The sequence below is a fragment of the Plectropomus leopardus genome, chromosome 4 (genome assembly GCF_026936395.1).
Source record: "Plectropomus leopardus strain MGB_pleo_1.0 chromosome 4, ASM2693639v1, whole genome shotgun sequence".
NCBI classification, from domain to species: Eukaryota; Metazoa; Chordata; class Actinopteri; order Perciformes; family Serranidae; genus Plectropomus; species Plectropomus leopardus.
In genome coordinates, this window is record NC_142179.1 from 22,075,750 (window position 1) to 22,097,696 (window position 21,947).

The following is a 21,947-nucleotide window of genomic DNA, read 5'->3' on the forward strand; positions in this document are numbered from 1 at the left end:
ACTCATAGACTTCTGTACAATCACTTTGCAACAAGTGGACTCGCCCCTTGCTTGCCCTTAGAAAGAATGCAGGGTTAAGGCATTTTCGCATTGGCTTCACATTTCAGACCCAGAGGCTACGTCCACTTCTTTTATACAGTCAGCATATAATAACATTTTTGGCAACAGTTTTAGGGAGGTCCTCTCCTGTTCTCCTATGCACAGATCCATAAAGACAGAATGTAGAGGCACTTAACGGGCCTGCACAAAGCCTTGACCTACACCCCATCTCACACCTTGAGGGTGAAATTGAACAAGCCAGGCCTTATCACCCAAAGTTAGTGTCTCACCTCATCGATGCTCTGCGATTGCTATTGGGGTTTCAGCAACTTCCAAAATGTGTGAAAAAGCCTTCCCAATACAGTGGAGGCTATTACTGAAGAATAATGATGGTTTGGAAATACTCACTTATCAATTTAATATCCGGACTCTTACTTTGTTTAGTTGCCTTCATATTTTGAAGCTACTAAAACCCACAAAGCCACACGAAAATAAGTATTTGAATGGAAACCTGGTGCTTTTGTATCACAAGACTCACTGTAAATAGCCACAGGCCAGATTCTGTTCCAGCTCTAAATAAACAAAACATTCCTGTGGTGTAGCATCTTTATTTAATCGTGATTTCCATTAAACTTTAAGTAGTGTTTTCATTTTTTTCTGTGTTGTAGTTGTTTGGAGCTGTTTATGTCTGGAGCTGCTTTCTAACAGTCTGACCTCTGTGAAATGTTAAACTGGTGTGTTTATGTTTTTCCTTCCTCAGTACTCCCTCGTAAATGAGCCCCTGATTGAGCTGACCAACCCGGGGGCCAGCGGCTCGCTCTTTTACCTGACCAGCGATGACGAGTTCATCATTAAAACCGTCCAGCACAAAGAGGCCAAGTTTCTCCAGAGATTATTACCTGGATACTACATGGTGAGACACCAGTTTTTTTTCATGAGGTCTCCAGCACCTGGTGAGGTGGCAAAGCTCTACTGTTGATTGCCAAATTGGTGTCTAAAACCCTCTAATTAGTGTGGAATTTGAACACGTCACTCATCACAGCTGTAGGGCGCGATCAGACTGAAAAGTGTCAGTCAAGAGGATGGAGGACACGTTGGTTACACGTTGAAACATTTGATGATTTGCTTACAGTTTATATATATTTCCATAAGCAGTAACAAAGTGGCATGCAACAAAATACAACCATTCAAAAATAAGAACCCTTTTTTTCCCTTTGAGCATCAAACACTTAATTTCTTGCAATTTGAGGATTTCTTACGCATTGATTTAAACTTTTCAGCATCAATATATGGAGGAAATATCTTTAATTTTGCTAAAATAAAAGCCTTCTAATACTTTCCGGGTTTTTACACTGTAAAAGTGTAGTCCAAATCAATTAAATAATATCTGTGTATTTTGATCCTGGTCTCTGATTTGTGACTCAAGCTATCTTTTGCTTCACAGAACCTGAACCAGAATCCACGCACGCTTCTGCCCAAGTTCTACGGTCTGTACTGCATCCAGTCTGGAGGCATCAATATCCGATTGGTGGTGATGAACAACGTGCTCCCGCGCTCTGTCAAAATGCACTACAAATACGACCTGAAGGGATCCACCTACAAGAGACGAGCGTCCAGGAAAGAGAGAGAGAAGGCCTGTCCGACCTACAAAGACCTGGACTTCCAGGACATGCACGAAGAAGGGCTTTACTTTGACGCAGAGACGTACAACAACCTGATGAAGACCCTGCAGAGAGACTGTCGGGTAGGTGGTGTTAGCAGTCTGTGTGGAGAGAGTGGTTTTGTGTATCACTCTTGTCTCTGTTTATTGAACCAGCTTTGAAAAAGCAAAGTCATACCACAACAGGAAGGTCTATATTATTCCATAAAAGGAAGCTGCACGACGAACAAGAAAGTCTAGGATCAGGTCATTTTTGTTTCATAAGTAGAATTCTTTCCTTCAAAAGGCCATTTCTGTTAAATTCTCATGCCTGCGTTCCTTCACTAAAACATTTTGACCTGTGTGCAGCAAAGCTCCACATGGACATTAAGTGCCATTTCAGAGCTTAGTGTAGGTGGCTTTAAAAGGGAATTCACAAGTGACAAAGCTGCTGAAGGGATGTCCCTGACCTCTCAGTCTTTTAACTGATTATGGAAGCTTAAACAAAAGTTAACCACTTTTGATGTTTGCAGACCAAACTGGGGACTCCCTGAGAGAAACTGCCTGCGGGGGAGCTCCCACGAGAACTAAATACTTTCAATGTTTTTTCTCTGTTTGCATTTGCACTGCCATTAGAAACACTGAAGTGGCATAAACCAGCCTACTCCTATTTTCACTATGAGTGAAAACTTTCACTGTGTGTGAAAATCACACTGTATTTTCCCACGCACAATACGAGCTTTGTAGCTCCTAGATCAACATCCAACACTGCGATTCTGGACCAACATTGCACTCAACCAATCACAACCCTCTGACATCATCAGTGTGCTTCCTCGTGTGCTTTTTTGCGCCTCTTCAGAGCTAAGCTGTGTTTTCCCAAGTTGAAGTTAGCACAATTCAACAAAATCCAAAGTAATGCTGGAGAATGAGCTACTGCAAGGTTAGCAAGCTAGCTTGCTAACTAGGAAAGCTATAAAAATGAGTAAGCCTGCCAATAGGCCCAAAGGCTCAACTGGTAGAGCAGGTGCCCCATGTACAGAGGCTGTGTCCTTGCCACAGCAGCTGCAGGTTTGACTCCAAACTGCATCTCTTTTCTGCATGTCATCCCCTCAATCTCCCCCTTTCACACTTAAACTGTCCTATCCAGATATTTTGCAATTACCCTTTTAAAACATTACTTTGCTAGACTGCAGTGCTATTGTTGATCCAGGACCATCATTGCCATGTTGGTTGTTGATCCAGCAGCTTCTTGCACTTGGATAGCCTAAATCACATTGTGCGTATTTCCCTCGTCACAGATATGCTAAGTACAGCACGTGCTTCGCTGTCAGTTCATTTGTCTGTTTTCTTCCTTTTTTTGTTACAGGCTGTTGTTTGTGTTTTCTGTTGTCTGCTGTTAAAACTAAAACGTTTATAATGTTGGCAGCCGGTGCATCATTGCTTGTGTATTCAGCCAATTATCATACACTTGCCTCACTCAGGGTTCCTCTTGTGGTGTGAGAGTACCTACTTTGAAGTAGAATCTAAAAAAAGTCCCTTAAAACAGTGCTTTTAGAAAGTACAGTCATTTCTAGTTCTTGCTATGAGAACACAGTGAAAAGAGGGGTTCTTAGAGCTATGAAAAAGTTTCTCTGTTATTAAAATCCCTGTTCTAGTTCAGGAATCTGTGTGTGTGTGTGTGTGTGTGTGTGTGTGTGTGTGTGTGTGTATATACATCTTATGGGACAAAATGTTTTGAAAATTTGAATTTTCCATGTGTTTACCGGTAGGACTACAGTGTGTTTTCCACTGTGCGTTTAGCTCTCAATGTGCCCCTGGGCTCTGTTCTTCCATCTCTTTGCTGCTATGTTTCAGTACATGACAGCTCTCCAAACACTGAATGTGATTAAGACATGATCCTGGTAGCGTGAGAGACTCAGAGCTCTATCCAAAGATAGTCCTCCAATCTAGAGGCTCGCATTCTTCTCTGTTTTAACGCAGAGGCCAGGAGACTGTCTGCTTGACGAGGATACTTTGAGTTTAATACAGTGTGTGTGTGTGTGTGTGTGTGTGTGTGTGTGTGTGTGTACGTACATGCACTTTGGGGATTCACCAGTATTTCCCTGCTTTTAGAAGCATGAAAGCAAACACAGTACAAATGAATAATCTGAAATAGCGCAGGTTTCACAGTTTTACATCGTTTCTATCTACACTGCATCAGTGTGAGAGAAATGGTCTGTGCAAACAGCAACTGAAGGACCGTGTTCAGTAGATTTTCAGATTTTGCTGACGCTTGTTTGTGAAGTCACAATTGTAGTCAAGGAACAAGCCTCCAGGCTGTAAAAAAAGCAAAGAAACAGGACAGAAGAGCTGAATCGCTTATTTGCTTGTTCTCTGTCTTAAAAATAACAGCAAGTGAAGTACTGTGGCTTCTTCACCACAGAGATATGTGGTGGAAATTGTATCCACATGAATTGATTAACTACAAAACACTGGATTGTCAAACTGTACAATAATTTTTTGGGTTAGGTCAATAGCAAACTAAATCTATATTTGTTCTCTTAACTTTCTGACCTGTTGTTCCTTATGTGAACAAGGTGAACGGCCTCTTGGGATAGCTTTAAAGGTGATGACAATGTGACTTCCAGACAAAGATTCAATGTGTTTTTTATTCAATGTGTGGCTGGTTAATGAAGGGGCTTAGAGTCTAAAGCCCCTGTGTTGTAATCCCATTTGTTCTGCTTGAAACACAGTGACTGCACACACACACACACACACACACACACACACACACACACACACACACACACACACTTGCACAGAGCTTCTCAACGGGGTCCACACTCTAATATTCAAACTGGAATCGGACCAGGATGTTACTGTAAGTGTCGATCAGATGAGGCCCAGAGACCAAGAAGAAAGACTTCCTGCCAGGCCTGGGCGACCTGACAGACCTGGCAACCCTGCATGGCACCATTCAGCTAACAACTTAATTACTTCCATTACACCAGCCTCAGCGTAAATGTTTCAACTTTGAGTGTGTGGGAATAGAAAGGACCTCGATGGTTTTATCCTCTAGCAGTAATTGATGGCACATGGAGCGGAGTTAGCAGTAATCAACAGTGCGATGCTGTGGGTATATTTAGTTTGGCCTGTTAGGAAACAGAGCTCTCTTGGCTTTCTTCCTCTATGTGTGTTAGTGAAAAGCCAGTTTTACACTAAACATGAAAAGACATGACTTTTATCTGAGTAAATGATCTGGTTCTTCTGCTCTTGTTTGTTGTTTTAGTGTTTCTCTTTAGGGAAGCATGAAGGAAAGGTGTGTAAACAGGTGTGAACAGCTGTTGCTTTCCGACCCTTTAAGTCAAACAGTATCTTCATCACAAGCTTTTGGAAAACCTGGGTCATGTGATGTGTAAGAGAAAAAATACCAAGAATTTGAACAGTCTCCTCGGGTTATGGCCCTTCCCATCATCATTAACCAAAATGCTGACTTTGTCCCTGCCGTCTATTTTCCTTTTGCTGTTTTCTTAAGCAGATTGCAGCCAGAATGACATCCTCCCCTCTTGCTAAGTCAGTACTTCCTTAAAGGGATATTTTACTGATTTGTCTGATAATGTAGCACCAATTTCAAAAGTATTTATGTTTTTCTACTGCAGAGACAGCTTTGTTTTACATGAGGGCCTTCTTTATATCGGTGAAATACTTCTTTAACTGTGCTGCACTCTCACTTACATTTACATCCACTGTATGTATGTACAGGCTTTTTGTGCCACATAGTGCATGTATATAATATGCTGTGGTGTCTGTATGTTAAGTGAGAGTGTTGAGTAGCAGCTGTGCTGTACAGATTGTTATTGTCATGGCTTCCTGCGCTCGCCTCCTGAGCGGGAAACAAAGTGCCCTCTAAGCAGAATTGCTGTCCATTTTCATGAGTAAGCAGCTAACCCCGTCACCCCAGGAGAGGCTGCGGACCAAAACACGGAGGAGGGGTCGGCAGAATCCAAGCAGCAGGGGGTGAGGGGCATGGGGGGAATGAGGAAGTGGAGGTCCATTCAGTAATGCCTCTGTAAAATAAATTGTAGTTATTTTTCCTGTGCTTGGAGGGTTGGGATTTGTGTTTGATAGAAATGTCGGAGGTCAGAGTCGAGTTAAAGCAGAGAGATGAAGAGGGAAGCTAGGGAAACACAGGGTATGCTTTCTTCCTTTTAAGTCTACTCTCTCCATTACTCTGCAGCTCCCCTGATACTCCCCAAATGCCAAAACAACACAAGACATTAATAATTCATGTCGGGCTCCACTGTACACAGAGAGTGAGACAGAGAGGGTTCATTGTAGAGTGAGTGTGTGTTTGTGCCGTTCCAGCGCTGGCTGTATGTGCACAATTCGAGGAGACAAACATAAGGATGATAGTGATGATGACGACGATGATGTCAAGCTGTTGAGACAGTGTTGTTCCACAGCATGTTGGATAGTTGAGACCTCGTCGTGTTTGGGAGAATCCCGGCCAAATGATATCTATGTACCGCTTTAATTGTGTTCAAATAATTGTGAAATAGGAGTCTTTGAAATGCAAACATGAACAAGTGCAGAAATAATGATTCAGACAATAAAACCAAACATTCTTGGACAACAGTGTGTTGCATGGCTGCAAGTTTGGCCAATCGTAAACAAGCATTTACTGTATGCCCCCCCCTCCTCTCGGCCATGAGATCCTGTGACAACAATGGCCTCTGTCACTCTTAGGGGAAAAGCAAGGCCCTGACCTTGCAGTCAGAAGTCAGTAAGGCTTCAGCAGGATCCTTAACCACATTCATGGCTAAAACCTGCTGATAACATAGATCTACAGCTAATAATTATTTTCATTAATGATGAATCTATAGACAATTTTCTCTATTAATTGGCTAATTTCTTGCTCTATGAAATGTCAGCAGCTAGTTAAAAGTCAGCAGATATGTTCCCAGAGCTCATGGTGATGTGTTCAGGAGTCTTGTTTATTTACCACCAGTAGTAAGAAGTCAATGATTTACAGTTTATTATTAGAGAATAGAAAGAAAACCAGACAATATTTGAAGTGGAAAAGTTAAAAAAACAGGGAATTTTTGCTCAGGGAATGTATGAAATATTTCATATTCAAACTTGCAGATAACCTGTTTGTTAATGCACATTGATTTTTTGAATAATCATGACAGCTCCCAGGTCTTCACAGAAATTTTTAATGTGCATTTACAAATTACATTTAATACTTTTGATAGATTGTTGCACAGGTGTTGATTTTGTTGGGGTGTACAGACATGAAAGGGGGAAGGTTGGGGTCATCTCCGGTATTACGGTAATTTTTTACGCACCAATTTGTGTCTTTCTTACAACTGTTTACCATTAAAATGTCTTTAATTTTGTCAGAATGGAAGTTCTCCGCTACCTTTATGTCTTCTGGAGGAGGACACATGTACATAATCGAAATAAATGTCTATGCCAATGGCGTACAATCTAATGTAATTTATATAGTAGCCCTGTAACAAACGTTTTTCACAGTGTCAGAGAATGAACAAAGATATGATTTTTAGGCTGATTAAAATTATATTCTTTCAGTTGTGAGTTGTGAAGAGGTTCTATTTTGAGTCAAGTTTTATAAAGAGAAAATTTTCTGGAACAGTACTGCTTAATTTAAAGGGGAACTATGCTGATTTTTTAAAGTCACGCGCTATTCTAATGGTCTAAGATGGTCCAAAAAATATTATTAAACAAGAACAACTCTCTCCCAAATTTCAAAACTAGAGTACTAACATTTAAACTTGTGATGTCATCAAGAATAAAGTCTGGAGCTGCTCCACAGCTCCCATTTTTCCTCAGGCTCCCATTCATTTCACTATGGAGCAGATCTAGACTTTAAACTTGATGACATCATAACATTAAATATTACATTTTTATGGTTTCTGGCTTTGAGAGAGAGTATATTATGTTCACAAATATTGATTTGTGTTCTCCTTTAAAATAAAGACAGTCATAAAATAAATCTGTATGTCTTTACAAGTCTGAACAAGTGACAACATTAACAGCTGCGTGTCCCCGATCTAATATGCTGCGTCATGGGTAGCAGGTTGTACTCATCAATTATAGATGCATACTTTAGCAGGAACATTCCTGTGATTGTAACTGAACTCAGTCAGCGTGAACGCGGGACGAGGCATCTGCCAGGGCCACAAAAGGACTATAAGATGCTGCTGTGTTGAGAAAAGAGACTCTGAGTTAAGAAAGCTTGCTGTGTAATAGTGTGATAAGTGGGGCACGCCACTGAATACTATTGGGAGCTCTACAGCCCTACTGGCACAGAGAGAGATTGGTGGAGGAGTGCTTCAGGGTGGAATAAACAGAGAGATTTGTTTGAGATCAGGGGATGCTGTGACAAAGCTCACACCCTACAGTTGTGTGAGGATTAGCCCATTCACTGTGAGAAAACTGAGCTGTGTTTGAAACCAGAGCAGGTTGCTTGGAGGAGAGACCCAAACACTCTCTGCTGTGCCTCCAAGAATCAGTCGCATTCAAGTCCACAAACCGATTATTGACTGTTTTCCTGTGTCTGTACATATAAAGAGTATTTTTCACAATCAGAAGAAAGTCTTTTTGTACCAACAACCACAGAAATGCAGCTGTTTTCTTTCTGCTGTGATGGTTTGATTGTTTGCCTGAGAAAGCTGGGGCCAGGACACACAGAAATGGCCTTCTGTAGGCAGCCTGGTGTGTGTGGCTCTATTCAAAATGGCTGCAGTTTGAATAGGCTGGGGGAGTTTGAGGCAAGGGATGCAAATCATTGATATGGAAAAGACAAAGCTCAGACAAAAGCCCCAGTGTTTGTGCGCAATGGCCATTAAGTCTATTTTGTGTTTGTGTGTTGAGTATGAATGTGCGTGACTTTATACATCAGCAGCTTCTGCAACAGATGCAAACTGGATATGCAACTAATACTAATAATATTGTCTTTGACCATACAGCTTACTTAGGTCAGCGTCAAAACACTATTGGTCTCACATTCTTCACATAAATAGGCCAGTTTTTCTCTGGATTCTGGGTCACTGCTCACTTTGATTAAATCAGAGGATTATTTTATTGCATCAAATCCTATTACTCTCAGGTTATTCACGGAGTGTAAGTAAGAGGGCCCAAGACGATACTGATGGACTTTTCATCGGAAATAACAACTATGTTGTGTTTATTGGCGTTTTCTTCTTAGCCTTGGCTCTCCAAGCCTTTTAAACGGACAGTTCATCCCCAAATCAAAAATGCATATTTTTATCTGTTGTGGTGTTCATCAGTCTAGATTGTTTTGGTGTAAGTTGCTGAGTATTGGAGTTATCGGCCGAAGAGATGTCTGCCTTCTCTCTAATATACTGGAACTAGATGGCACTTAGGTTGTGGTGCTTTAAGAGCCAAAACTCAACAGCAATGTTTCTTTCCAGAAATTGTGACCCGATTACTCAAGATAATTCATAGACCTTGTTGGGAGTAGTTTCATGTCAGAGCGATTTTCTTTCTATTGAACTATATCAGCTAATAGACCTACAGTGATCAATTGATTAGTCATCAACTACTAATGGTCAAGTAATTTGACTGATTGCAAGTTACAAGATATGGTAACTTCCGAGGACATCCAAAATGGCATCCCCTTGCCTCCCTGTGAGGTCGAAAAATCACACGGGTTTCTCCCAGCCAATCAGCGAAGATCATGCTGCAGCATAAAGTGACGTCACGGCATCTGACCAACCAGCAGTGGCCCGGAGCATTTCAAACTTCAGTGAATTTCCGGGATGCGTAAAGTTCGGTACACACCTGCCATCTCCCACATTTACGGCTGTAACGTCGAAACTAACCGAGGTAAGTTGATAAAACTCTCACAGTATATGGTTGAATAGTTGTGCTAAATGTTGAGATAGGTGTTGTTTTCGTAGGATTTCTAGAAATTAATGTAACTTTTGCATGAAAATATGGTGACACCATATTTGATCATATAGGTAAGACCAGCGCAGGTGACGGCTTGTTTATTTTTAGATATACGCCCGGTGCGTGGAGTCGGATGCATCTAGTTTTTTTTTTTCAAGTTTAATTTTATTTATTTATTTATTTAAAAAAAACCCCACACATTATAACAGGAGAATTAGTAGTCAGTAGTGCACTGGATGTTGCCACAGGTTTGAAAAACATCATACAGTGATCCAGTGAGAAATGTTTCCATTTATAGAAATGTTTAAGTTAGTAAAAGGGAAATATGTATGTTTTATAAGTTTTATGACTGTTTTATTATACTTAAATAGAATATTTTAGTGTTTATTTTTACAATGATCCTTGTTACTGCTAGAGTTTATTTAGTAAATCAATATTTGTTATTATTTCGTTTTTCTGATTGAATTATAAGAAAAAGTAAGTGGCACCACCAGTTCCTATGATGCTCTTTTTCACTTGTAATATATTTGCAATGTATATGTCAATCATTATATACATTTACAATTATTATGTTAATATCCTTTGTTTTCAGTAGATCTACACTTCGCTGTTACTGTTTTCCTTCACAAATAACTCAAAGTGGGCTTGATACTGACTCAAAAACTTGCAATCTTTTCTTTTTCAGCTGTCTACTCGGCTCTTTTGCGGAAAGAGTGAGACTGTTGTTGTGCCAGCCCACCCTGCCATCAGTGACAATGAGGAAGTGCATGCGGCCTGCAGTGGGTGTGCTTGAGGACGACAACAAAGATAACAACACTGACAACGGACAAAGGAGACCAAGTTCCCTCATGTCACAAATCTCATGTCATGACAAGAGCAACATGCTGGTTTACCTCTGCCAAACCCCCGTGAAATCCAAGTGGTGGTAGTTGTGGATGTTTGCATATGCAACTGATGTCAGCCTTACTAATGCCTGGGTCATCGACAGGTGAGACTGCAAGGCTCTTGCTGTGGATGGCCTGTCACTGAAGAACTTCAGAGTTCAGGTGTTCAGGAATGCCAGCAGTCAGAGGCCAGTCACATCTCGCCCCCACGGGAGCTCAGCACTTCCAGGCAGCCTCAGCACCTCTGCTGATGTCCCCAAGCTTGTCTGGGGACACTGCAGCCAAACTCCAGATGATTCTGTGCAGTTTGACCTGTCCCTGTTCCATGTACCTATCTACACCAACCACCAGACCTGCAAGTACTGCAGCAGGAAGGGGAGCTTCTTCAGGTCAAACGTGGTCGGCACAGTCTGCAAGGTCCACCTGTGCCTCAGTGCTGACTGGACCGGACTACTGCACCTTGATACGTGTGTGATATTTGTGACAGGTGCCAGTGTCAGTATCTCAATAAAATGTTAAATAAATGTTTCTTTAAGTTTATATGTCTTTTCTTATATTTTTTATATATACACTTTTTGGAATTGTTTTCCCCTCATCTGGCAAGGAATCATATGTGGTAACTTCACTGACCTTGATTTTCAACATAAAAATGAAACATTTTGACAAAAGTCACAAAAGTAAAAAAAATCTCCAATAACGCTCTGGGGCTGAGATTTTAAACTTCCAAGTATTTCAATGAGTGCCCTAAAGGGGTTAATTGTGTTACGGTATTTTTGTTTTTAAAGTTTCTTAAATGTGAGTGTTCTCTTGTTTCTTGACGCCTGTATGACAGTACACTGAATATCTTTGCGCTGTCATGCATGAGTCTCTCGTCCATGAGTAGATACACTGTTCCTTCTGCACATTGATATGGTTGCCGATTGTAGTTAGGTAAAAAGAAAGTAGTTCCTACATGCAACTGGTCACATTAAGGTCTGGTGGATAATCTTGAGTCACCAAGTCATTTTTTCTGGAAAGAGATATTGCTGCTCAGTTTTTCAGGTGTTTTTTTTTTTTTTTTTGGTCCTTTGAGCACCACAAACCAAGTGCCATCTAGGTTCATTATATTGGAGAGAAGGCAGACATCTCTTCAGCCGATATCTCCAATGCGTAGCAACTCACATCAAAACAATCTGCATACATAGATAGCACTAGAGGTAAGAGGAAAAATATGTGTTTTATTTTGGGACAAACTGTCCCTTTAAAGCTGTTTAGACTGAAAAATTGACAGTCGATTTATCACGAGCGGCATGACTTTAGATTCTTGTTCTCTGACTAAAGGGATTGACTGAAAACATTCATGTTCTTTCTCTTTCTCTGCCACACCTGTGTAAACACCTAATTACTTAAGACAGGAATTAAAAACCGGTACAGTTACTTTTTCTTCCAGTCTAGGTCATAAAATAAGCCTGACTACCTGGCAGCGACCCTGATCCCATTCCCGGGAAAATCTCTGGCCTCTCTCTCTCTCCCCTCTTCTTGCCATGACTGCTTTACTCGAGCATTAGGAGACGTGAAGTCGCAGAGTCTCTGGGAAACTGGACGGAGGCTCCTGAAGGTCAATGTGTAACACTTGGCTCACTGTGGAGCAACACTTTGTTTATTTAACTCAAAACTAGTTTAAACAGGAGATTTCCTTTTACTACCTCACAGCCTTTTGAGGCAGTGAAGAGTGTTCGGTGACGAAAGTGTTTTTCAAAACATTTTCAGAATGTCGCTGTATTTAACGTCTTTGAGCTGAAAGTGAAGTATCCAGTCCAGAAGATGAGGAATCTTGTCAGTGTTATAACAGGTCATAGAAAATGTGAAATATCCTTTTATCCCAATCAGTTTGTGCAAGTCATTATTTTCTTGTAACAACTTAATGTCTTGTAACTTGCTGTAGGTGCTGGAGAGTTTTAAGATCATGGACTACAGCCTGCTGCTGGGTGTGCACGTCCCCGACCAGAGCCAGAGAGAAGGGGGTGAGCCAGGCCAGGCAGGCGGGGACGGGAGGAGACCTGTGGGTCAGAGGGTGCTTTACTCCACCGCCATGGAGTCCATCCAGGGAGACGGCAAGGCAGCTGAAGCTCTCACCACAGACGACACGTGAGTGGGCTCAGCTGGGGGAAAACGAACATATTATGCACACGTATTTGGGCATACGCACTCTGCCTCTGTCTCTTAATCTCCACCTTTTCTCTCACAGACGCAGTTATACAACCGTGCTCATACCTCACACGGGACGCTCAAACTGTGTACACACAGTCGGGCTCTCATATAACCATAGTTACTCAAATACAAACACAGGCACTGTTCTGCGTATTTACTGCAGTACACACAAATGTAAATACTGTAAGTGCCTCTTTTACAAACATTTGTGCGGTGTTCCGAGTGTTACAAAAGGAAAACAGTAGCTATTCTCTGACTGCTGGTGTGTTTTTTACTCTGTTTTAGGATGGGGGGCATCCCGGCCAAAACGCACAAAGAAGAAAAGCTGCTCATCTTCCTGGGTATAATAGATATTTTACAGTCGTACAGGTAATGATCTTTTTGAGACAAAATAAACATGCTACACCTTCACGTGCCACTTAAGTTTAATCAAGGCAATGCTTTGATCCTACATGTACGATTTTTACAAGAAGGTTTCAGTCGAAAAAATAAACATTTGTGGTATGGACTCGATTAATTGATCACATTTTTGCAGTCAAAGATCAAGGTCAAGGTAACTGTGAAATCATCCGTTACATTCTCGTGAAGGGGATATCTGAGGAACAACCTTTGGAAAAATTCTTCAAATTTGGCACAAACATTCACTTCGACTCAAGGATGAACTAATTCGATTTTGGTGGTCAAAGGTCAAGGTCACTGTGATCTCACATAATATGATTTTGGCTGTAACTCAAGAATTCATTCCCTAATTATGACTATTCTTTCTAATAGTGGTGCTGTCTTATTTTTTTACTGATGGGACTTGTTAACTTTTGGGGCCATGTTATCATTTAAACCTGGACATATGATCTGCAGAAATGTCTCCAAAAAGTAAAATGTCCCATCAGTGGCAGGAAAGATGTGACAATTAAGAGGGAATGTGCATGAATAGTTAAGGACTGATGCAGGAGAATGACAGCACAGCATGTCTGAAGAGTAACTGCTTCAATTGCCCTACGACAAGACCTCTTAATGTTGAATTATCACCCTGCATTGATGGAAAGCCATTTCACCTCACTCCTAAAAGGATTTTTTTCTCCATCCGACACGATTTAAATGGACACAGTGGTCTATAAGTCTTCTTTATTTACACATTGATTTTTTTTCTTCTGAGTGCAAAAGCATCGGGTGACTGAGGAGGAAGCCTTCTGGCTCATCGGCTTTTTCGAACTTGTGGGAATTTGAAAGCATCACATAAATCTATGTCAGCCTGCTTGGCTAAGGGTAGTAAATGCACGCGGAGTGAGAGAGGTGAGATCAGGTCAGGGAGGAAGGATGAAAAGGGCCAATTTGTCTCTGCTTACCCTGCCTTATTTCTAGAAGCTTGCTTCCCTCAAAGACACTGTTACGTAACTTTAAACTTTGATGTGTTTTTGCCTAAATGCTGAACATGACCTGTGTTTTTCTTACGCTGAGGGGGGATAGTGTCTCAGGTTTGATCAAGCATAAAGGGAAAGTTGTTGGGTGTACATTTGTGACAAGGCTTCTTGTTTCCTTTCTCCCCAGGTTCATTAAAAAGCTGGAACACTCGTGGAAAGCCCTGGTGTACGATGGCGTAAGTTGATAGCAAATCTGACACTGCTGCTTCCATGAATGAGCCTTTTATTTTGTCACAGACTTTTAAAGTATTGCCAGTGGCTGTCTGAGAAAAGCAGTGGTTAAATATAGCTGAGCACATTTACACTTAAGTATGAATTTGAAGTACTTGTATCCAATTGTTTTGATAAACTTTTGATAAAGTAATTTGGTGTTATCCTTATAACTGAGTTTTGGGGGTGTTTTTTTTTTCTTTTAGAAAAATCATTTTGAGTTGTTTTAAAGATTTCACTGCATTGTGTACTTTTACTATAAATACTTCAAGTACATTTTCCTGATTTTACTTACTTTACTTAAGTACCATTTTTCATGCTGGACTGTTGCTTGTAACAGCATTTTTACAGTCTGATATTAGTACTTTTACTTAAGTAAAAGATCTGAATACTTTTCCCACTACTGAATAAAAGAACATTTTCTCTGCCTGCCCTCAGGACTCCGTCTCGGTGCACCGGCCTGGGTTTTATGCCAGCCGCTTCCTCAAGTTCATGAGTACACGGGTCTTCAGGAAGACTCAGCGTAAGTCTGCAGGTTGTTCACATGGGAGGGAATAAACAAAGAGAAGATGCAGCAATGGGAAGTAGGAAATCCTGGCCTGATAAAAGGAGTCATTCTATGGGCAGTTTTTATTGCCGGGCATGTGTGTGTCACTGTAACATAATTAGATCAGTGGTAATTCACTTAAATTAACTGGTGTATTGTTTCCTTGTATTGTCCTCCTGACCACCCAGAGCTTTTTTCTTTGCTTGCCAGTTTTTGGCTTCTATAGTTGACTGTTGCAAGCATTTGAGGCACATGATGCGCAGAAATGTGAGCTCTGATTAAATTTTAGGATTAAACAAATTCTTTTAAATTAAAGACTTAATGTTTGGTTATGTGTAAGAAATCATGTGGTAAAGTCACTCAGAACAGATTGAGTTTGTTTGTTGGTAGTCCAGAAACAGAAGTACACAGTTACCACTAAAGTGAATAAATAAAGCTTCATAAACTCCTGTAGTCCAGGAAGTAAAGATGACTCCCCAGCTGCCTAACCCCACAAGACATTTAAATATTATCCACGCAGTCTATTCTCAGTGTAATGGCTGTGGGTAAAGCCAGGAAGCAATTTTGGAACTTCACATTAGCATCAAATATATTACCAATGTTATGCAACCATGCAGGACCCCCCCTGTGGAAATCAACATGGCTGAGGCAAAGATTTGGGGGATTTAGCTGTGCTATTAACCATCGCCAAGTCCCGTCAGAGGGAGATGACAGGAAAGGATTTAATTTCATGCCCTGCTTGGGAGGCAGAATAAGGATGGCTTAGGGCACTTGTGTAATCGTCATTGTGCATTTCAACAGTTTAATGACTTTACTGCTAATTTTGGAGGGAGAGCATCTGAGTTTCATTGTGTGTGAACGCAGCTTCAATCGGGATAATCGTCTCTTCCCACTATCTCCTCCAATAATCTTCTCCTCTTTCTGCTTCCCTGAATCCTTTTTTCTCTGTTTTCCTTTCTTTACTTCGTTTGCTCCTTTTTTTCCGCTCCGCAGCACTTCGATTCTCCCCTTCAAAGAGGACTCGTACGTCCATCCCGGCTCTGAAGTCGTCCTCACAGGAGATCCTTTCATCGCAGGCAGATGAGAGGAACGAGGAGGACGGGAGGGACAGGCTCGGAGGAGCTTACAGCCTGGCCAGTTTGGACGGACAAGGTACTCAAAACAACACCTTTACTTCATATCTTGGATATTTGGCAGCATTTAGGGATGCACATAGAAGTGCCTGAATTCTAAAGGAGATTGTTTAAAATCTAAGCAATTTTATCATAACTGCACTTGTCCTTTTTAGCGAAATCCTCGACATCTCTCTCTAAACTGCCTCCTAGTTTGCAGTTTCAGTCATTTCCTAGTTTGTGTGGTTTATTAGAGCTTTTTAGAACTACACTAGAGGCCCATAAACAGCCACTTGCACTTGGCCATAAAAATGTTGTCCTCTCAGCACTCTCTCAGGGGGCAGCTGTCACTGGTTGATACAGTGTTTGGCCTCGATGGAAAGAAAAACAGAGACTACCTTGTTATTAGCAGCCCATCACATACAGAATTTGCGCGTGTGTGTCCATAGGGCATGTGTAAGAAAGATTATCTCGTGACCCCAGTACAAGAAGGTATATGTAGCAGCTGTTTGAGATAGTGTGAAAGTTTCTGCAATGGTGCACAAGTTCAGCAGCAGCGTCTCTGACCTTTGTGTTCGATATGACAAAGAAGTGTTAGCCAAAGCCACACCGGAAGAAACAAGGGTGTGGAGCGGAAGGAGAAGTCATAGGGTCATGTGTCCTCATTCTCTTTACAACCAAACGCTCTCCTACCAGTGTCTACGGCTATGACGCAACATGCTATAAAGCAATTGGATTGCTACACTTCCTGACCCTTGCTTTATGACAGAGAAAATCCTTTTTTTTTCAAGGCATGAGATCAATACTAGGAAATATAGAATTATTGGAACCATTTCATTAATTTTAACTTAAAGGACACCTTAAGTGTTTTCAACCTAAACTCAATTTTCCCATGTTTTTGTGTCTAACTTAAAGTTGTGGCAGACTGCAGCCACAAAACAGGCTGCAATGTTATCACTCGAGCCATGTGGTAACCATCAATGTACGTCAACCTTAAAGTGCTTGTTTTTGCAAATGGCACAGGTTGTTGTTATAGGTGTCTGACAGCATTATGGAAAGGATTTCTACTTTAATACTTTAATACTTACTTTTACTAATAGACTTTTTAGTTTAATAGTAAGATCCTTTTTGTTTAACCAGAAACAGCCCAGAAATCGCTGTTACCAAACCCGCCAGACTCTATATAAATAAGCAGTAATTTTAGCGTGCACAGAGCCAGCATATTTTTACTTCTAACTAGGTGAGTTAAGGATTTATTTCAACCAAAAAAAAGAGATGGTGATTGTTGAAGCTACAGAAAGATGAACCAAGATGGTTTTGTGGGTTATATTTTGTGTCTGTCAACTTTAAATGAAGTGTTGTTTAGGATTATAAAATAACAGTTCATTTAAATGCAGTCTGATGGGTTCAGCAATAGTGATGTAAGGGCTGTTTCTGGTTAAACAAAAATGATTTTACTCTTTAATAAAAATGTTTATCTCTAGGGATGCTTTCCAAAGTATCAGAAACTTAGAATAATTATCTGAGCCTGTCAGTGGCAAAAAACAGAGTGGACAACATGCCCCATGTCCCGGCTTCAGCTCCCAAAAATGGACCGAATAGTTGTTCCCATTAGTCACTTCGACACATAAACATGGGAAAAGGGGGTCCGGGTTGAAAAAGACAAAAGTTTCACTATGAATCAAATTCTCATGGCCTGTCTTATCTCAGTCATTGGGTTTGTTTAAACTTTCCCTAATGGTAAGCACAGGGGAATTTCAAGAATAACTCTTTTTCCTTTTCTCTAGCGGATGAAACCATAGCTATACAAAGCTATATTGATCATATTGATTGACTAATAGGGCTTTTTTTGGTCTTCCAAGAAATTATGGTTGTGGATGTTGGTGTTGGCCAATGTGTGTCTTATTAGTTAAAGGAGAACTCCACAGATTAAAAAAAAACTTACTTTACTCATCATTGATAGCACTACTTAGCCTGTGAACAGGGTGTATAGTGTATATGTGGGTCTGGAGGGGCTTGTAAATGTCCGAGAAGTCTAATCTTGTCTTGGAGACTATACATTTATTTAGAAATTAATGTTACAAACTGGAGGCATGGAGTTTGAAATGTGTGTGGGATTTTTTTCTTTTACTTTACTGACATCACAGGCATGATAATATTTTCCCCTTAGCTGTGTTGGGCTCGTACCTGCGTCCTGACCTGGTCCCTGCCAACCCGTCCTTCTACGAGGGCTCATCCATGGGAACCATCTCAACCTCCTCAATCTTTGTCAACGTGGACAACCAAACAGAGGAGAGGTACAGTATCTATTTGTTTTTCTTCTCCTGGCTGCTTTCATAATGTCATGACACTGTGTGTTAACTCAGGGGCGGAGCGTGTCGTTTTTCACCTTTAAACTATGATGCAAGGTCACTGTACACAGTACCTCCTTGAGGATAAGAAGGAAGGCATGTAAATCTGACACACACACCCACACACATACATACCATGTTATTGTCACCTGTGCTGACATCACATGGTCTTATTGGTGATGTGCGTCATGGAGCAGGTGACTCGGCTTGCTTGGCAACATGCATCCAATACAAATTCATGCACATCCTACACAACATACAAACACTAGAGTCAAAGGATGAGTGGTGTGCTGGTGGGTACTGTTAGTCTGTCATTTACATGGAAAGGAAGAAGAAATACTTCAGAGGTAAAATCAAATCTTTCCATGGAAAGGTGTATCTGTTTTTGCTTTTGAAAGCCTTTATTGGCAAAACTTCTTACTGTGTCTTTACCTTTACAAGTTATTTATTACCTCATATTACTTAGCAAAATATGATAAATAGTTTTACTGTACATTATGAAATTTTAACAGCATTTCACACAAACAGGTTTTATGACATAGACTGGGCCTTCTTTTATTACACCACATCATCTGGCTGTTAATAAAGGGCAGTTTCATTTTTCCTCTCCCTAAAGCCTCTGAACACTTTGTCCTCTGCCCTCTCCGTGTTTCCATCTTTCACCTCTCCTCCTGTCCAGCAGTGTCAGGTTCAGCTCGCTCTCTGAGGCTCCATTGTGTAACTTGCCTAGTCCTGTCCCCCCATCAGTCACCTGGCACTGCGCTGACATTGTTCTGTCAACTGTTTTCATAAATATTTAAAACATGGGCTTTGACGTGGCCTTACTTCGTGCCATTATGCTGCAGAGAGACTGTGACAAAGGAGGACAAGCGGGTGCAGTGGCGACTGTACATCCACTGACAATAATCCCTGTCTGACAGCTGGTCTGCCTTTTGCAGCGGTAACACCTTGTGTTTGTGATGTGTCAGGGCGGCATTGTTTTAAAACAAAGATGTTATTTACATGGATCTCTCATCATCTATCCATCCATATCTACAGTTGTATTTCTGTGCTACTCTCTCTATCTGGCCTTCATTTTGATGCTGAACACAAAAAGTAGTCAATCACGTGTGGTAAAAGGGTAGAAACACATTCCTGAATTTATCATACAGTCACCTGATATTCATACAAGGAAAACAGCTCTCCGGTCGCCCCCTGGTGTTTGAAATGCAAAAGGACAGGAGGATGAACATTATTGCTCTCAGTCTCCAGATTGTCGAGCGACACTGAAAGTCAGATGTTTGATTCCCCTGTTAATGCAGCCCCCGAATACAGTGGTTTCCAACCTCTTTTTTGAAGGGACCCCTCTTCTAACTTTGACTTAACTGATGACCCTAGACTAAGTGACATATTTTATTGAGCTTTTTTTTTTTAAAAAAAAAAAATTCTGCTTAATGCATAACAATAACAGCACAGAACAGTGACAATCAGACGAGACGACCACAAACACACACACTCATCTGCTGCTGCATGTCGCCGTCACCAGCGCTAGTGTATATACCGTACAATTTACCTAAAGGTAAGACAAGAAATTTAGATACATTTTCACCAGAATAGTTCCTTTAGACATTGTATCAGAGATACAATATTTAAGGTAATTCTCTCTCTTCTTTTTTATTTTCTTCAAAACAATCCTTAACAATACCAGTACATCCCTAATAGGCTTCTTTTCTGACGAATTCAGTCTTTTTTAACTACCTCTTTGGCTGTTTTAGCTAAGACATTTCTAAAGCCGGAAGTGAAGGTCTTCACTGTGACATTATCCTGTGAAACTTTTTTTCAAGTTTACCAAATCTTAAATAACAATAAAACTTGGAAAATATAAGTTTCATTTTGTCTACATAAATTACTAAAATGCTGAAATATAGGCCTGCAGTAAATGAACAAATAATATATATATATATATATATATATATATATATATATATATATATATATATATATATATATATATATATATATATATATATATATATATATATATATATATATATATATATATATATATATATATATATATATATATATATATATATATATATATATAAATTTTCAAAAAGCTTAGCAACCCCCTTTGAAGCTTAGGGACCTCAAGTGAGGGTCAAGATCCCTCGGTTATGAACCAGTTACGTAGTACATTCTTCATTTTCCCCCTCTAACTTGGAGTAAACTACTCCCAGGAGTTTCTGAAAGTATTCAACATGTATTTGTGTTGGCTGCATATGGACATAAAAACACATTGATGGTTTTGTGTCTTGGGGGATTCTTCTGTGCACTTCCTGACATCTTTTAATGCATAGACAGTATTGGGGAGTCACTAGTTACATGTAATTACGTGACAAAATAAATGTCATTATAATCAGTTTCAGTTACTGAGAAAAATAGGTAATAAAATTACAGTTTCTAAAAAGAAAAAAAGTATTTGTAGAATATAACTTTCATTCTCTTGCTTTGTGTCTGTTAGCTGTGCAGAAATCCCGTCTTTTGGCATTGACTGTTTCTGGATATTTGTCATCGTATTGCCCAGTTTACAACAATTTTTAGATAAGTAATCAAAATGTAATCAAATGTACATTATATTACTTAGTGTCCTGGGTGCAACGGCTGCACGTCAAAATATGATGTAATTTCCTCTTTTGCGTCGAGTTTAAGGATTTTTCAACTGAGCTTTTGTAAATGCAGTCAGCGCCCACTGCTTGTGCTGCAGTTTTCAGTTTAACAGGGATGATTTGGGCCATTGGCTCCATGATATTAATTACATTACTATTTGCATATTATACTTAATCAGCTCCGGTGAAGCATCCAACTTCAAGCCTATGCAGCAGATCTAAGAGCTAGCTGGCTAATCTTAGCTCTGGTTACTGTGAGCTTGTTAGCATTGCATAGCTCTTCACTAACAGAGAGAAATGTTTTTGTTTTGTATCTTACACAATTAATTGTTTACTTAATCAGCTGACCATTTATTTTTATTATTGGGCAATTTCTGCATTTAGGTTATTTATCCATTGGAATGGACAGAGGGAAAAATGTGCAAGTATCCTAATTTAAAAAAAAAACAACTCTATGATTTATTAATAAGAATAATAATAATAATAAACTTTGTTACAGACTCAATGGTTCAGATAAGAGCAAGACAATACATACAAAAGATATAAAAGACACATAGAAGTACCACACACAACATATTCACAATGCAATAAGATCACTTAATAAAAAAAAAAATTAAAAAAATAAAGAATAAATTTATTATATAAAATAATAAATTTAAATAAAGAATTTTAGAAATATCAGATTTGCCTGCGGTCTGCACATCACCTAAAACTCAGCACATCTTTTCATCTGCTGCATTAAATTTACCACTCTTTATAAACATTGTTTTGTTGTATATATTTCAATTACTAGTGGTGTCAAAGATGTTTCTACTTTATGACTTTATTACTCTTATTTCTGGGATCAACAGGTCTAGCTCTGTGTAAAAAAAACCCCAAAAAAAACATGAACGATGGTAAAACTCCATTGATAAAAATTAAAATGTATTTATGTATGTTTTTTAGATAGTGTCTACTATCTACTAAAACTATAACCCCAAAATTACTTGGAT

The 21,947-nt window shown here is 39.9% G+C and overlaps 1 protein-coding gene and 1 long non-coding RNA gene across 5 annotated transcripts in view; both read left to right on the top strand.

Moving 5' to 3' along the window:
- Positions 1–21,947, top strand: part of pip5k1bb (phosphatidylinositol-4-phosphate 5-kinase, type I, beta b) — a 52,159-nt gene that overhangs the window by 25,755 nt on the left and 4,457 nt on the right. For all 4 annotated transcript variants that reach the window (XM_088076847.1, XM_088076849.1, XM_088076846.1 and 1 more), the window contains exons 6-13: positions 800–952; positions 1,484–1,783; positions 12,404–12,606; positions 12,955–13,038; positions 14,215–14,263; positions 14,736–14,820; positions 15,838–15,996; positions 18,127–18,253. In XM_088076847.1, the coding sequence (XP_087932973.1) occupies positions 800–952; positions 1,484–1,783; positions 12,404–12,606; positions 12,955–13,038; positions 14,215–14,263; positions 14,736–14,820; positions 15,838–15,996; positions 18,127–18,253 (1,160 nt within the window). The remainder of the gene's footprint in view (positions 1–799; positions 953–1,483; positions 1,784–12,403; positions 12,607–12,954; positions 13,039–14,214; positions 14,264–14,735; positions 14,821–15,837; positions 15,997–18,126; positions 18,254–21,947) is intronic.
- Positions 1,791–11,019, top strand: LOC148189775 (uncharacterized). Its single transcript, XR_015776457.1, has 2 exons — positions 1,791–9,529; positions 10,281–11,019. It is a non-coding gene; the product is annotated as an uncharacterized LOC148189775 (long non-coding RNA).